The sequence below is a fragment of the Aethina tumida genome, chromosome 1 (assembly GCF_024364675.1).
Source record: "Aethina tumida isolate Nest 87 chromosome 1, icAetTumi1.1, whole genome shotgun sequence".
Taxonomy (NCBI): domain Eukaryota; kingdom Metazoa; phylum Arthropoda; class Insecta; order Coleoptera; family Nitidulidae; genus Aethina; species Aethina tumida.
This window is the reverse complement of record NC_065435.1, coordinates 2,794,831-2,812,330: the sequence shown is the minus strand read 5'-3', so window position 1 is coordinate 2,812,330 and position 17,500 is coordinate 2,794,831. Positions and strand designations below refer to the sequence as shown.

Genomic DNA, 17,500 nt, shown 5'->3' with positions numbered 1-17,500 from the left:
CCTCCGACTGTACTTAAGATACTCCATCCCACTTACGAACAATGTATCAATCTCGTTAGCACAGGAATAGACAAGACCCATTGTGGCATTCATATCGTAATTACTATATTCATTTGAGCTTGCCTTCTAATTATTTCATTTATATGTAAATTATTGCCTCGCACAATTGATTAATACCATTGTGTTGAATTTTAAACTTACGTGTAAGATATGCAAAAATAAAAATGGAGATTATTTGGGAAGTACCGCGATAGGATAACATTGTTTAAAATCACTACGATCATTTCCAATCGATATTCGATCCCGCAATTTACCGACAGATTAAATAAAATCACATACATGCACATCCTTAATTATTATAAATTATATAATTTACTTTTGTTATGCAAGTTTTCCGTTCAACAGTTCCGACAGTACGTCACGAAAATTCATTTTATAAATAATTTTTTATGTCAACATCAACATCAACATCAACATTGGATAAGGGTTGTTTTAGTTTGCGCACGGACCAGGTTCATTGTTTTATTGTTTTGTTGAATAGACACAATAAGTTTTTATGTATTTTCAGGTTGGTTACGGTTAATAAAAACATTTGTATAAGCAATTTAATAATTAGATTAGCTCGGTCTTTGTGGAGATAAAGCGATGCAATAAACCGGGATTTTATTTATTGTTGTTGCCGAGTGGATACCCAAAACACGATTAACAGTGTTAACTTTATTTAGATTATAAACTGATCACGACATAAATGAGTGACGACATCGAATATTATATTAATAAAGTTGTTTTTTTTTACGGATTTACCTCCTAGAGATCGGGGAACAAAGGATTAAGAGGTCATAACTTCACTTGATGACTAATCGAATATTCCATATTGCTGATACGTCCGTGCAAAAAAAAAAAAAAAACTATAAATAAATGATTTATGAAACCGGAAGCTACGATGGTGTTTTCACGTATCAATACTAATTACAATTCATTGTATCGACGCAATTAATTGCCGAAAATTATTATCAGGAACAGACCAAAGTAAATTAAGCTTTGCACAGGAATTTATTTAAATGAGTTGACCATAATTAAGCATCAGAAAATATTTGTTTTACGTGGGCCCCGCGTTTTTGCAATTCTGAAACGCTGATATAACGCACACTATTTGATTTCTATTGAGCTGTTGTGTCAATGTCAACGTTATGCTTAATGTTAATGTCAATACCACATTTATAATTAGCTAAATCAATTTAATTAGAGTTGCTGGAACTAGGTAATTAGTAAGAAAAATTGACGTTTGCTTTAATTTATTTTATTTATTAATAGATAAGTCAGTACTAATAAATAAATCAGGTAATTGCGGTGCTAAAACATCAGCACGTGCTCATGTGTAATTTATTTCGCTGATTATTTAAAAACAATACAATAGAGAAGTTGTAAGAAAATTCTGTGAAATATTTTTGCACCTGATTTGCGGGGAAATTTTGCACTAGATAAGAGCAAAACAAATAAATAACAAAAAACACTAATATGTTATTCTGTTTCTATTTTATATGATGTCATAAAATATTCTTACAGTTTTGTTTGCTGTTCATTATTTATATTTACTATTTATTATTGGTTATAACTGAATATTGCATGCAATAAATTATTAAAGTTATATATATATATTAATTTCACTAAACATTTTTGAACATTAGAATTGAATCATTTAGTGATAAGAAAATATAATTAACTACGTAATTAATGTAAAAACAATAATAAATGATTAGTCAGAAAATATAGTCATCCAAAAATTTTTAATTAATTAAAATAATTATCTCTGTTTTAAAATGTTTATTTTAAATATTAATAATTTATATATATATATATATATATCACTTATTACTAAATGTTTTTTTTTTAATTAAAGAAAATATAATTAACTACGTAATTAATGTAAAAATAATCCATTTATAATAAATATCTTAAGAAATCATTGGTCAGAAAAAATATATTCATCCAAATATTTTTAATTAATTAAAATAATTATCTCTGTTTTAAAATGTCTATTTTAAATATAATTTAATTATATATACATAATTATTAAATCATGTTTATACATGAAATTAAATGAACTAAAACTTCTTAATAAAAATTATTTGGAGTAAATCAATTACTCATATAATTGGAATATTAGTTAGTATTAGAAAATACACTAAAATTATTTTATTATTTTTATTTCGTGTATAAGGTGTTCCTAAAATAATAAATAAATGAAGAAGAAAATCTAAATAAAATCTTTTTCTAGAGTTTTTCCTGAAATAAATACAGTCCCTCAAAATTCAGTTTCAGGAATTGTTTTTTCTCATATTTCCGTTAATTTTTGGTCCAATTATGTTTAAATTTGGTTTGTATTATCCTAAAATACATATAATTCAATGTAACAAACTTAGCATAATAAGCACAATTTAGAAAAAAATATATAATTTTGACAGTTGTTTTTGAGATATTTCAGATTTAAATTTTGAAGGAAGTGATTTTCATACCCCAGATTCAGATTTTATACATTATATATTATTTTATAGATAAATTAATATTTATATCTTTGTTTTTTAGATATTAATATATTCTACTAATGTGCTTAATTGATTAAGTATATGGATTCAATTCACCAATAAAGCACATTAATAGACGTAATTAATTAAATAAATTAAGAAATTTATTTTGTTTCTTTTAAGCACATTAGTAGACTTACTTAATTAAGTAAATTAATAAATTTCTTTATTTTGTTTTTTTTTTCCAGATGGTAGTTTAATAATTTTATATTTTTAGACCTTAAATATATGATTTTAATAAATAATTCATATATTACTAAAATATATATATTAAATAAAATATACTTATGTTTTATTGATGAATAGAATGTTTTTACTTAATTTCATATTGGGTTCATGGGTAGTTAGCTACTTTTACGTTATTAATTAAATTTAGTACTATATAGATTATATATTATTTTATAGATAAATTAATACATAATATTAATAATTTATAAATTATGTTTTTTATAGGTGAATTTAATATTTTTACTTAACTTCTTTATTTTGTTTCCTTTAGTAGATAGTTTACTGTTTGTTAATTAAATAAAATTTATATTATATTTTAATTTTCTGAGACATTAAATATTATTTACCAAAGTATAATACTGATAGTTTCTATTTTAGTACAGTATATTTTTACTAGTGAAGTGTTTTTAGTTAATTGTTAATTTTGATTTATTTTTTTTATTATCGTACTGATAATTTTTGTTATTATAAACATATCTTATTTTTTATATATTAAAATAAATTTCATTGATGTGCTTTATTGGTGCATTAAATGAATCTACCATCCATTTTTTATTCTTGGTAGGTAGTTTTTTTATTATTTTAAAAATTATATCTCTATTTTTATAACTTTTAAAATATACTAAATTAAATTATTTATTATTTTTAATCCAATAACATATTAAATACAATCATATCGTAACGACTTGCTTTTGTACTGTATGAAAATTATTATAACTTTCTGCACCATCCCAAAAATGATTGTAATAATCAATATTTTTTATTTTAAATGGTGCAAAGAATATGAAAAGCTTAGTGGTCTGAAATAATATTCAGTGTCGTAGAAGAAAAAGATAAAAAATCCTTAAATCCTACGCTACTGAATTATTATAGAAATAGTGTTATACACTAAATTATAGGTATGAGTTTTGGTATAATAAATACAAATTTTGAAAACAATTGGCCCAAAGACAACAGAAATATGAGAAAAAACAATTTTGAAATTTTTATATATACTTAGCTACATTTACTACTTTTGAAAAAAAAAAATTTAAAACTTGACCTTATATTTTTTTATTTAATATAGGAAGGAAATAATTAGGAATATTAAAATATGTATGTTTAAAATTAACCTTAAATATTTTTGAATACTAAATTACTTAAAAAAAAAGTAGTTATTTTCTGATGACCCAATGACAAAAATTATTTAGTCACTTTTCGCAATTGCATTAATGTTGCTAATATAAATAATGCATACTTTTTATGTTCACTTATCAATCGCATTATTTGATTTAGGTTTAAAAGAAGATCCTCGGAATTAACGTTATTAATTAATTTACTAATATTTGTAGATAATAAAAAAATAATATATAAAATTGATGATTGTTGTAACATTATGCATAATGACAATTATTAAAGGACATTACAAAGTGACCTTGAAAATTGATGAAAAACTTGAACTTTTTTGAAATCACAAATTGCAATAGACCAATTATGCAAATGGTAATAATAATTAAAGGACGCAAATGTCTAATTATCCGCATATTGTGACACAAATTTCATCATTAACATGTATAATTAAAGGTCTAGTTTAGATTTTATATAAATTTATTGATTTATTTTAAATATATCAGTTTTAATCAATGGTGAATTAAATATTTTTCACTAATTGTTTTGTAAATAATTAATAATATTTATTCATTTTGATAAAGTAATGATGATTATTTAAAATATTTTATTATTATTTTAATTATTAAATATATATTTATAATAAACACGTGCATACACACAAATATTGGGAAAGACCTTGAAAATTAATGAAAATTGCAAAATTTATAAAAATCACAAAACTCAATCGGTCAATTAAGCAAATATAAATTAAAAACTCGCAAATATCTAATTATTCGTAAATTACGACACGAATTTCATCATAAGTCGTATAATTAAATATATAATTTATTTATGCAGGAAATTTTACTGGATATATTTTCCATAAAAATTTTATGACTTTTTATAGAAATTTTAATTTACTCTATATTTTGTTAATACGTTTTAGTAGTTTTATTTTACATCTCAATTATTTTATTTTAATAGTCTGTGGGTCGTTTATTTTTATTACTTAAAAAACGTATCTAAATATTTTTAGATATTAAATAATACCAAATTGCAATCAGTATTATTTTTAATTTAAGAATATAAGTAAACCTTTTTTAAACATTAAATAAATTGTTTATATATTTTTTTTATTGGTGCACTGAATTATTTTACTTTACTGTTCTTTTTTAAAATAAATATATAAATAATAGATATTATTGCTTTATTGATGAATTGAATATATTTACTTAATTTATTTATTGTATCATTTTAAGCTAACTTACTGGTTTTTTATTATTTGAAAAATTATATCTTTGTTTTCTAGATATTAATAAATTCTACTAATGTGCTTAATTAATTAAGTAAATTCACAAATAAAACACATTAATAGAATTAATTAATTGAATAAATTAAGAAATGTCTTTATTTTGTTTATTTTAAGCACATTAGTAAAATTAATTAATTAAGAATTTTTTTTTCATATAGTAGTTTACTAATTTTATATTTTTAGATCTTAAATATATAATACTAAATTATATTGATTATTTCTATTTTAAATAATAATATTTTATCTGAAATCATATTCATATTTTTTAGATTTTACATAAACAATAATAAATATACAATATTTTAATTTTAATAAATTATATATTATTTTATAAATATTTAATAAATTGTTATGTTTTTTTATTTTTGAACTAAGTACTTTTACTTAATTTGTTTATTTTGTAATGCTTTTTATTATTTATTTAATTATATCTTTATTTTTTAATTCTTAAATAAATAATAGTAAATTATCGTACTGATTATTTTTATTATTATAAAATTAGGATTAACTTATCTATATATGTATCTTATTATTATTATATTAAAATAAAGTTAAAGTATTTTATTCTTTTCTCTTAGTAAACAGTTCACTATTTTAAAAAATATATATTCTTTTTAAATAAATGTTTATTAATGTGCCTTATTAGTGAATTAAATGATTCTACTAATTTTTTTATTTTGTTTTTTTTTCTTAGTAGGGAGTTTTCTGTTTTTTTATTATTATTTAAAAAATTATATCATTTTTAAATTTTAGAAAATATACTACATTAAAGTATTGATTACTCTAGTAAAGTATTTTTTTGTTTTTTTTTTTTTTTCAAATAGATAAATTGTACAAATTTGTCTTATTGGTGAAGTGTTTTCTTCTTAAACTTATTATTTATCGTATTTTATATCTTTATTTTATTTTTATTTTAATGAATCATATTTTAAATATTAATAAATTGCTTTATTATTTATTATATTAATAAATTATTTTATTAATTACAATATTTTAAAATTATACACTAAATAAATATTGATTATTTTTAATAATAATAATATATCTTAATTTTTATACATTAAAATAAATTCAACTAACGTTTGTTATTGATGAATTAAATGATTTTATTTAATTTCTTACTATATTATACCATTTATTATAAAATTATCTATTTTTTATACATTAAATAAATAATTATATTTTTTTATTATATCATTTTTTTAGTAATTTGTTCCAATGTGTTTTATTGGTGAATTGGACGTTTTTACCCAATTTCTTTCATTTGTTTTTCGTCTTAAACAATTACGAAACTATTCGATAAATTAATATTAATACCCCATAGTTTCATAATTTACATAAACGCTTTTACTGCTCTGAAAAAACCGAAACGTGCGTCACAAATTCCACGATAAACACGGCGCTAATAACGACGGCTCCAATTATTTGCATTTATTCATTTATTTATTTATTTATTTACAACTCCGCGTCTCCGGACCGCGTCTATGATCCACCCGATCCGGACGGTCGTCGATCAATCGGTCGATCAAAGATTACAATACAACAACAAAAAACCACACAAATTAATTAATTAATCGTCGATATTGTACGTTGGAGATTGTTGGAGAGTCCGCCCGGTCCCCACCCCGAAAACCATCGCACTATCTCTGCACCTGTATTGTAAAATTATCGGTTTGAGACGTTTGAGTGACAAGTAAGTTACGAACTCAGTGGACGGCGGACGCGCACTCCGTGAAAAATCCGTTTTCAACTTTGGGACCCGGTGAACAGTGCTTATTGTGATCAAAGCTGGCTTGTGTTATTAATTGTGTCAAGTAAGTCGATTAATAATAAATCAATTAATTAAATCGCTTTTGCCCCCCCCAAAAAAATTAATAATAATATTAATAAAATTGTTAATTGGATTGTAAATAACGGGGTTATGAGGAATGTGAGATGGTGGACCATGCGGAATTAGAAAATGTACAATTTACATGTTAATCATAATTTTTAATTAGCACTTTTTTGTGTTACTGTCGGGGGCGTTACGATTAATGAACACCCGAACTGTTTTCCTTGTTAAAGACTTATTTATAAATAAAGTGGCCGTTGACAACAAATATTTTAATATATACAAAGTAAATGGAAATTTTTGTGCAAATAAAAAAATGTATGGTAATGACCCCCCTCGGAATAATAAATGTAATAAAATATGTGAGGAAATAATTTATGGTTTTTGAGCTTTAAACAAAGCCACGTTTTGTCACAATTTATATGCAAATTATTGTTTTAATAAGGTTTATAAATCCGGGCCGTTTAATACAGTATTTATTAATTAAACAATATTCTGAGGTCAGTTGTAATATATGCTTTTAAGATAATATTAATTATTTTACATTTTTTATGTCGAATCATAAATTTACGTGTGTGTGTGTGTGTGTGTGTGTGTATTGTTTTCAACATTTAAACAAACTGCATTAGTTTATCGGTTGGCAATTTTTAATTTAATATATAAATTGTTAATGTGACGTCATTACTTTAAAAATTATTAAAATTATCTTTACTGGCACGATATATTGCTCTTTTTAATGGTGGAAGTATAAACAATAATTAGAAAATCGTGATTCTGAATAATAAAACAATTGTTTAATATCTGTTAGATTTTACTTTGTATTGTAATGGAGTACCTCAGGAAATTAATAAAACCTTATTACAGACGCCCAAGTCACGAATTAATCCAAAAGCTGACAACTCTCTTATCTTCCAAATTAACAAAAAAACCTAATTAGCAACTAATTTATTGCGTAATATCTGTCAAAAGGGTAAACGTAAGTGGCCAAAGTTTGGCCTCAAAATGTAAATTGATTAACTAGTTTAATCCGCAATTCTTAGATCATTAATTATATACACACACACACACACACATATATATATATATATATATATATATATATATAAAAAAAAAAGATCGTTAATATTTCACGGATGTGAGAGTGGGCTCTCGAAAAACCAGGAATTCCCCGTTAAGCTCCTCAATGGAAAATATTCCATGGCGACGGGTTAACGTGGGGAAACGCGGAGACACTATTTCGTGGCTTTGTTCGAATTAATAGTCCTTATCTGTGACTAAAAAAATTTCAAGAACGGCGATAACGTAACGCCCCGCGCGTGTGTGTGTGTGTCTTGAATGGTGATTGGGAAAAGTCAAAATCGAATGTCGGCTTTCCCGGGTACTGCACATAAATATTAATGGTGTTGTGCAACTGAAACAATAAGAAAAATCACCGGACATTTAGATGCAGCAATTCTAATTCGGTTTTTATTCCGTTTAAAGCCATTAAAAATCAAAACAACCAAACCACAAATTGTGCAGGAAAACTCGGCCTGCAGACGGTTCTTGGCTACGCTTTCTTTTTTGTAATACAACTACTCGAAGCACTAATCTATTAGAAATGTACTAAGATAACGTTATCTATTGATATATATAATATTAATTGTTATTAATCACTTAATCAGTGGTAAGACTACCATGTAATCTGTAAGGTAAGAACGTTTTTTATTATTCAACAGTCTGTACAAGATTAACTGGGGACAGATGTGTTTTTCAAGTTGTGACTTATAGAATGGGTTGTTAGAAGTATTTTTTTACTGTGTCAATATTTATTTTAATTCGACAAAACGGCAATAAATCTTATCGTTGTTTTCCGTAACTTAGCTAAATATCAGACAAACAATAGTTGGACAATGCGGCGATGAAACAAGAAACCAACTTAACACAACCCCACTGTTTCACTTAACGGACAAATGGTCGAAATCTAAAAGTGGCCAACATTAATTTCCGTGTCCCACATATTTGATCGAGTGTTTTTCCACAATTTTAAGTAATTCAGTCTTGAACTCCTGCGAAACAAACAGTTTACACCGTAATGACCGCTTCCAAGTTGTATGATTAAAACGATAAATAATAGTGATCTGAAATTTCCGTTGCATAGAAATTTTCTGATTCAGCTGGGTTGCATTTTCCGTTGTGAAAAAAAAAAGCGGTACGCCGGTAATCTTTCGCCTTGAAACGGCCGACCTCTGATACGTGTATTTGTGTCATCGAAATTATTGAAATATTTCGGAAAATAATTTATATTGCTTGGGCAAACAGTGCAAGTCAATTCCGATTCATTAACACGACCATTTGTCAAATAAACAACGTATTAACAATCGAATTCTTCTCACATTAACGTTAGGTTGAGCTTTTTTTTTTTGCTTGGAGTTGGTGCGAAAATTTCCTTGAAGTGACACTTGAATCTCGACGATTTTAATTGTTTATGTACCCAATTACATGCATAATCCAGGGACGTTGTTACTAGTGAACGATCTAACATAGATTGGGACAAATAACTAACGTCTCCCAAATAACCAGTAAACAAACCGATATCACATCAGTGATTCACGTGTTTGACGTTTTCATCAAACAATTTCTATGTTAATCAAAGAACTATTTTGTGATTGTTTGCTAATTTAATAACGTGTGCACAAACCCATTTATACGTCACAACCATTCTAAGCTCCCGATTTGTCTATTTGTACTATTTTACTTTTTAATACAATCTATCAGACATACGTATCTTTATCAATCAGTCTATCAGTAATTCGCACACAGGTACAAACTCAACCGAAACGATTACGTACCAAAATTACAAGTTAAATGATGTGCATGATTATATCCATGTATTATTTTCATATTAATTTTAAACCACGTGTGAATTGAGTGCGGTTTTGTTACAGATTTATCCAATTTGGATGGTCACCGAGGGCGTATCCAAATCAAAATATTCTTTCGTTGATTGAAAGCAACTCGTTCGGCGGTATCCAGCCTTTCAATTCCTTCCTCATCCGTTACATCCAGTGAGTATTGTTTGTTGTTAGTAATTAGACATAATTGGTGTCCAAATTTGGTTATTATTCAAATATTTTGATTATCGTATTTTGGTTGTTTTCTGTTATTAAGTGTAATTAGAATTTCGGCAATATGTGCTCCTCCACCATTTTTCTAAATTTTTTAAAAGGTTTTATATTTATTATAAGGGTTTTGTGTTTCGTATAATTTTATTAAATGTTGTTTAATTAACTTATTGCTTATTGTACTTTCTTACTGTACCAAATTTTGTTTCAAAAAATCAGCAGTTAATTGAAAAATTGATGAATTTTTTTGAAAAATTTTTTGAAAATTTGATCAAAAATTATATTTTATTTCCATTTCCATTAAAGATACTATTCTGTTTAAAAATAAATAATTTTTTATCTTATAAAATATACAATTATTCAATTTTTTTATATTAAAACAATTTTTTTCAGAAAATATAAAGATATTAATTCAATAATTACATTTTTTGGAAACTAATCAACATTTAAAGAAATAGTTTAATATATTTAAAATATTTCACTTTTTTTAATTTTAGTAAATGCTCAGACTAACACTGTAAAATTTTTATATTTCATTATTTTTAATAATTCTAACAATTGTATTTTATTTTTTTTACATTTTTAATATAAAATATAGAATTTCTATAAAAATGTAATAATCCCTTCCATTTTAAGAATTAATTTAAAAAAATACCCACATTTATAGAAAATTAATGAATATTTTAAAAAATAACTTAATATTTTGAAAATCTGCTCATGATTTTAAAAATTGTTCAGATTTTTTAAAATTTTCCATTATTTATATTTTATTATTTTTCATGCAAATTAAAAATGTTCAATTTCAATAAAGAATTATTAATCTTAATAATAATAATAATAATAAAAATAGATTTAAAAATATACAATTACAAAAATATATTATTATTTATTATAATTTTCATATAAATTTTAATTGAAAATGCTGAATTTTTACAAAAATTTAATACTCATAATTTTTAAGAATAACTTAATTTAAATGAATAGCTTCTTTTATAGAATAATGATAAATATTTTAAAAAGAAACTGCTTAGATTTATGAAAATTTTTATCTTTTATAATTTTTTGTATTTTTCATACAAATCTTCACTGAAAAGTTTAAATTTCGATAAACAATTAATAATTCTAATAATTATATTTATTAAAATTTTGTGTAAATGTCCCCCTTAATTAAATAATACTCTTTTTATTAAAAGCTAATAAATATAAAAAAGTAATTTAATATTTTGAGAAAAATTGTTTTTATATTTTTTAAATTGTCATTAAAAATGTTAAATTTCTATATAAAAAATATATATATTATTAATTAACAAAGAATTATTCCACTTTATATTTAATTTTTGATCAAACTGTTTTATTTAAAAGGGAGTTGTTTTATTATTTGTTTACACTTTTCATATGAATGACAATTAAAAACGTTGAATGTCGATAAAAATTTAATACTCTGTTTCGTTTAATTGTTCAATTTTAATTAAATGTCAGTTCATTGAAGATTTATTCATTTTTACAATTTTGTAATTTGAACATACTATTTTATAATTTCATAGTTTTTTATGTATTTCTTATTAAATATATCTCAATTTTAATAAAAATTTTTCAATTTTGTTTGAAGTTTTTCATTTAAATTTAAAAATAATTAAAATAGACCATTTTCAAAATATTTTGAAAAAAAATATTAAATAATTTTTTACATTTATATATATTTTGAAAATAAGTTTCTGTTTCGTTTAAAATTATACAAATTTAATTTTCAAAATATTTTGAAAGAAGAATCATTAAATTATTATTCATTTTAATATATAATTTTTTATTTTTATGAACATAGCATTTTATTTAAAAAAAAATTATTATTTTTAACATTTTTATAAAAATTTTTATTAATATTGCTCAAGTTCAATATAAACTTAATAATCCCTTTTGTATAAAATTGTTCAATTTTATTTAAATGTTAAAAAAATACTGAAAATTTATTAATTTACACAGAATTTTGTAAAAGTGCTGAAAATTCTGATATTTCTTTTATGCATTAAATGTGATACTCTATTATTGAATTTTATGTAAAAAAATACTCAATAATGTTGAAAAATGATATATTTAACAAAGGAACTAATATATTTGAGGTTTTTTACTGTATTATTGGTTCAATTTTATTTAGCAAATTATGTTGATGTATTTTGATATCTAATTTTGTGAAAAAGTTCTCAAATCTGATCAATACTACTCAATTTTAATAATTAAAAGCGTGCTCGATTATACGCTTACACTTACCCTTTAAATGCCTTTGATATTGTAAAACTTAATCTAGAATCTAGATTCACCATAATTGATTAATCACTTCTTTTAATTAATTTGAATTGATTTATCAAATAGAAACTACGTGAGTACTTCAGTTTTTATAAAGCATTGTTGTACATTAAATCAAATTTAGTTCCGAGAAATCACAGATAAATCCCAATATTTTAATTGGCTTCCTCCACTCGACATTTTCATTTTCGACACTTTTCGTCTATTAACCATTACGTAAATCCTTTTTTAGTCGTTCGCCTCCTTTTAATTCTTCTTCGACTTTCTACAATTCCATTCTTACTTTCTCTACTTCATGTTTTTTTTTTCGTGCGTTTCAATTGTTCACTCACATAAATGATAAATGTATTTTTTGTGAACAGCAATGGCCGCCCCAGGCTCGGAAAAGGATGAGTCCCAAAGTCAAATGAATCAACTCACAGTTTCCACCATAATCAGTTTGGATGATGCGTGCAAGAATAATAATTATAAAAATGGTAAGTGCCGGGACAGTTATGCGGTCGTCATACACGAATAAGTACAAAGAAAACGAAACGGTGCGTAAAAGTTGCCGAAACATTTGGTAAATACGAAAAATTGTTAGGCAATTTTACTGTGTTATGTCAATTGTTCTGGGTACTTTCTAGATCCGTGGAAATTTTACTGATCTTATTGTTTTAATATTCGGAGGATTTTTGATGGACCTTGGTTCACACACGTAGATTTAATAACAACATAATTAGTGGGTGAATCATAAACAAAGATAATTTTCATTGATCCGAAATACAGAAAAGTCAATGATCCTGCCTACAACCCAGAAATAAAAAAAAAACTATTCACAGTTACTTAATCAATGAATTCAAGTTTAAAACAAACACAAACCAAATGTTTATGTTAAGATACCTGTAGTTAATTAAGAATCAATAAATGGGATTATGCCGCCGAAAAAAATGCTCATTAATTTCCGATATAATTTTTTTTCCGACGCAGCGAAGGTTGCCACAGTGTCGGTGACGTAAAAAATTCTAAAGTCTAAAAAATAAATGAACAAATTAATTGGCAGATTCGTTTTCTTTGGAATAATTTGAACATTTCAAGGATTTTCGTCTACGGTTAAAATTAGTTGCATAAGTGTGCGGATTTTCAACAACAATTCTTACAATTTGCTGACATTGAGACAATATTTTTTTTAAAAAGCCACTTACAATGAGAATGGCAGATAACTATTGATAATTGGTATTTTTAATACCGTACAGAATCGGAATGGAAGATTACGGCATAATTTGTAATTTAATTGATAAACAACCACAATTTTATCTACGTTGAGGCTTTTTCAAATGTTTGTTTAAACTATTTTTTCTGACATTGAACCCCATACATAACCTCAGGTAATATTATCTAATCTTATCAAGAATCCAGAATTTTTTTTATTTATTTGTCGGGAATTGTTTTGAGTAATGACGCATTCATTTTTTTAAATATATTATGACAGCAGCAATATTTACCAAATCACTGCACAATGTTAATAATAACATTTAATTAATATAATTGCCTCACGACATGAGTATAATCACACTAAATTATCACGTTCTATGTTTGCAAGGACCTAAAGTTTCCGGACTGAAATTGTTTTCCAAGCAACATGTTACAATTATAATTGTTCACCACAATTATTAAAATAAATTTATTTCCTTATTTAGGAGTTGGTAAAGTTGAATCTCTTTCAAATGGAAAGTCCATTGAGTCAATCGTGTCGCAAAGCAGCGAGACCGAGAGCTATCAGAAGACTTACGACAAGGAAAAATGGTACAACGTAACATTGCAGGTCTTCATCCCCTTCATGATAGCAGGAATTGGCACGATTGGCGCAGGAATCGTCCTCGACACGGTGCAGGGTTATCAGGTGTTCAAAGAAATAAAGGCCTTGTACATATTGGTCCCGGCTTTGCTGGGGCTGAAGGGCAACTTGGACATGTGCCTGGCGTCGAGGTTGTCAACGCAAGCGAATTTGGGAAACTTGAAGGACAGGAAGGAAATTTTAAAGATCATTTTTGGTAACATAGGGCTGGTCCAGATCCAGGCGATCGTGGCGTCTTGCTGCGTGTCTGTGTTTGCCATCACTGTATCTGGTGTTACCAATGGAACGTGGGACTATCAACATGCCATGTTATTAGCTGCGTCTGCCACCCTGACAGCCACCCTTTCTTGTTTTGTTCTTGGTTAGTACTACTTCACAATTTAACACCTTTGAGCAACTTCAAACTTTTATTTGTTTGCAGATTTTGTATTGATAGCAGTCATATTTATATCCAAGAGGTTTAAGTTGAATCCGGACAACGTGGCTACCCCATTTGCTGCCAGTATTGGAGACGTTGTTTCCATCACCGTCCTTTCGTTGTGGTCCAAGTTGTTGTATGAAATCCATGGTATGTTCAAGCATTAAACCGTATAAACACATATTAACCTTGGGATTGTTTAGAAACTTATCCTTGGCTACTGTTCCTCGTTCTTGGTGCCTACTGGTTTGTCATCTTGCCAATCTGGTTGTTCTTCGTCAGGAGGAACGACTACACCAAAAAAATACTTACCAGCGGTTGGACGCCAGTACTCACTGCCCTTATCATCAGTGGGTAAGTCAGCACAAGACCATACAAGCAAATTATTAATTAAATCATACAACGTTTTGTTGATCATTTCTAACTTGTTTTTGTAATTTCAGTATGGGTGGTTTGGTGTTGGACCAGGCAGTCGACCAGTTCACAAACTTCGTGGTATTCCAACCTATAATCAACGGCATTGGTGGCAACTTGGTATCAGTACAGTCCAGTCGCATATCAACCATGCTCCACAAGACTTCCATCAAAGGCGTCATCCCCCCACACACCAAACAATGGGTTGCCCCTTGGACTGCACTTATTGCCGGAGGTAAGACCCCAACTCACAACCCTACACTTTGCACTACAACTTCACCTTTTGATTTACAGTTCTTCCTGCAAAGTCAGCCAGAATTTTGATTCTGATGTCGATCCCTGGACAGATTATATTCGTACTGGCGGCTGATGCTTTGTCAAGCGGTGGCGTAACAGTCAGCGCCTATTTCGTTACCTCGTATTTAAGTGTGAGTCTTCTGCAGATCATGTTGTTACTGTATATTGCCCATTTGATGATCCACACAATGTGGGTGCACAAAATAGATCCAGACAACTCGGCAATCCCTTATCTCACTTCTCTGGGTGATTTGCTCGGATCCAGCTTGTTACTTCTGGCGTTCATTTTCTTACGAGCAATACATCAGGACGATGATATTGTAACATAGTTATTATAACAGTATTATTGTAACCAAATCAATGTATTCATATTGTGATTAAGATTTGCTTTATATTATCAAATTTGTTGAGTGCCAGTGAGAACAAAACATCCTCAAAAATTAGAGGATTATTGCCAAATGGTTCCTTGTTAGAACATACTCAGTGAGCAATACAAGATTGCAACTTTATTACAATAAGTAAATTAGTTGATGATTTTGCCAAAGCATTATTAGTACTATAAGAAATATAGTGAGATTTTATTAATACTATCAAAGGTATTGTACCTCACAGTTTTATTTTTAATGTTATATAAACTATGTACAAATTTTATAGTATTTTATTATTATTATTATTTAATTAACAAATTATGTATTATAGCAAATTGTATGTTATAATTTATAATAAAACATTTGAATTTAACCGACTTTTTTTTAGTAATAGCTCCTTGAAAATGTACCGAAAATTAAATTATGCATTTACTTTAGTAAATGATAAAAATGAAATGTTGTCTGTTGTTGATAATATAAATTATATTTTTTTACTGCGGAGTTTTATGGTAATTTAAAAATACTATTGAAAATTAATTTTGTAGGATATTGATGACAGAAGCCTATTCCAAACGGACCCCTTGTGGTCTTAGTTTAGCTACCGTGTAGTTGATGGCGCAGGCATGCAATTTATTTTTTGTAATTTACTTGTTAAATAAGTAATATCAGAGATAACAAGAATACAGAGAAAAAACCACTGATCAGTACCCGGATTTTACAAATTTGTTTATAATGAACTAAGTTCATCGACTGATATTTCAAAATAAATAAAAAATAAAGGTCATTTTTCAGTATAAACAAAAATAAATAATAAATTAAAATAAATAAATAATATATTGCGCCTCTTTAGCAGTGAATGTTTTATTTTGACCAGTAATATTTGAATATTTGCATTTAAAAAAAAAATATATATATTTTCAAAAAACGCATTTGGCAGTCAACAACAAGTAGCCCAAATGTATAATGTCTCACAAAGTGTAGTAAATCGTGTTTGGAATCATTTACCATCAGAAGAAAGTTGCATGAAGATGATTTTAGACCCAAAAGGTGATTTCAACACAAACATGAAGTAAAAGGTTGCCCGAAGGGCACGTGCCATCACCTAATTGTTTGTTCACAGTTGAGTCTAAGTACACATTATATCACTGACCATAGTGTTAACGTGATGAGAGACATGATGAACAAACCATTGCTCCAACTGTTGCTTTTGGAGGTAACAATGAGGAGTGGAATTTCACACGGAGTTATACATATTAAACCGAAAACGGTAATTCAACCAATTATTAGTTCATTTGCTCAAGAATTTGATCCAAATATCGTTTTATAGACGACAATGTCTAACCTCATCGTACGAGAATTATAAATTTGACGTTGCAGAATATTTAGATGCAGTGGTCTCCACGTTCTCCAGATTACAGTCCAATTGGACACATATGGGACCGTCGACAAAGACAAATTTATACACGAAAGCACTAGTTTCAAAATTTGGAGGATCTTGTCAATGATTTTAGAGAAGAATGACGAGGTATGGATCAAAAATTGGTTCATTCACTAATTTTGAGTATGTCAAGAAAGGTGGTGAACAGGGGAAGACCAATATTGGGGTTAATATGTGTATTTTTTAATTAATTAACTTAATTTTTCATCGGATTTATTAATATTACTACTTTTATTACTGATTTAAAAATTCTGTGGATGATTTTTTGAAACAATTCG

The 17,500-nt window shown here is 26.6% G+C and overlaps 1 protein-coding gene across 2 annotated transcripts; it reads left to right on the top strand.

Moving 5' to 3' along the window:
- Positions 1–6,894: 6,894 nt before the first annotated feature.
- Positions 6,895–16,157, top strand: LOC109608318 (solute carrier family 41 member 1). Of its 2 annotated transcripts, none has more exons than XM_020024736.2 (8): positions 6,895–7,028; positions 9,973–10,092; positions 12,813–12,926; positions 14,130–14,648; positions 14,709–14,855; positions 14,909–15,059; positions 15,149–15,354; positions 15,414–16,157. In XM_020024736.2, exons 3-8 carry the CDS (start codon positions 12,815–12,817, stop codon positions 15,743–15,745), a joined length of 1,467 nt encoding a protein of 488 aa, XP_019880295.1. In that variant the 5' UTR covers positions 6,895–7,028; positions 9,973–10,092; positions 12,813–12,814; the 3' UTR covers positions 15,746–16,157. The 2 variants fall into 2 exon arrangements, with proteins under 2 accessions (XP_019880295.1, XP_049819984.1); XM_049964027.1 differs by lacking the exon at positions 6,895–7,028 and adding an exon at positions 9,896–9,915.
- Positions 16,158–17,500: the final 1,343 nt, after the last annotated feature.

Coding starts and splice junctions, on each gene's coding strand:
- LOC109608318 (XM_020024736.2), top strand. CDS start 12,815: ATGGCCGCCCCAGGCTCGGAAAAGGATGAGTCCCAAAGTCAAATGAAT. Junction 12,927..14,129: donor GAATAATAATTATAAAAATG/GTAAGTGCCGGG, acceptor TTCCTTATTTAG/GAGTTGGTAAAGTTGAATCT. Junction 14,649..14,708: donor CCTTTCTTGTTTTGTTCTTG/GTTAGTACTACT, acceptor ATTTGTTTGCAG/ATTTTGTATTGATAGCAGTC.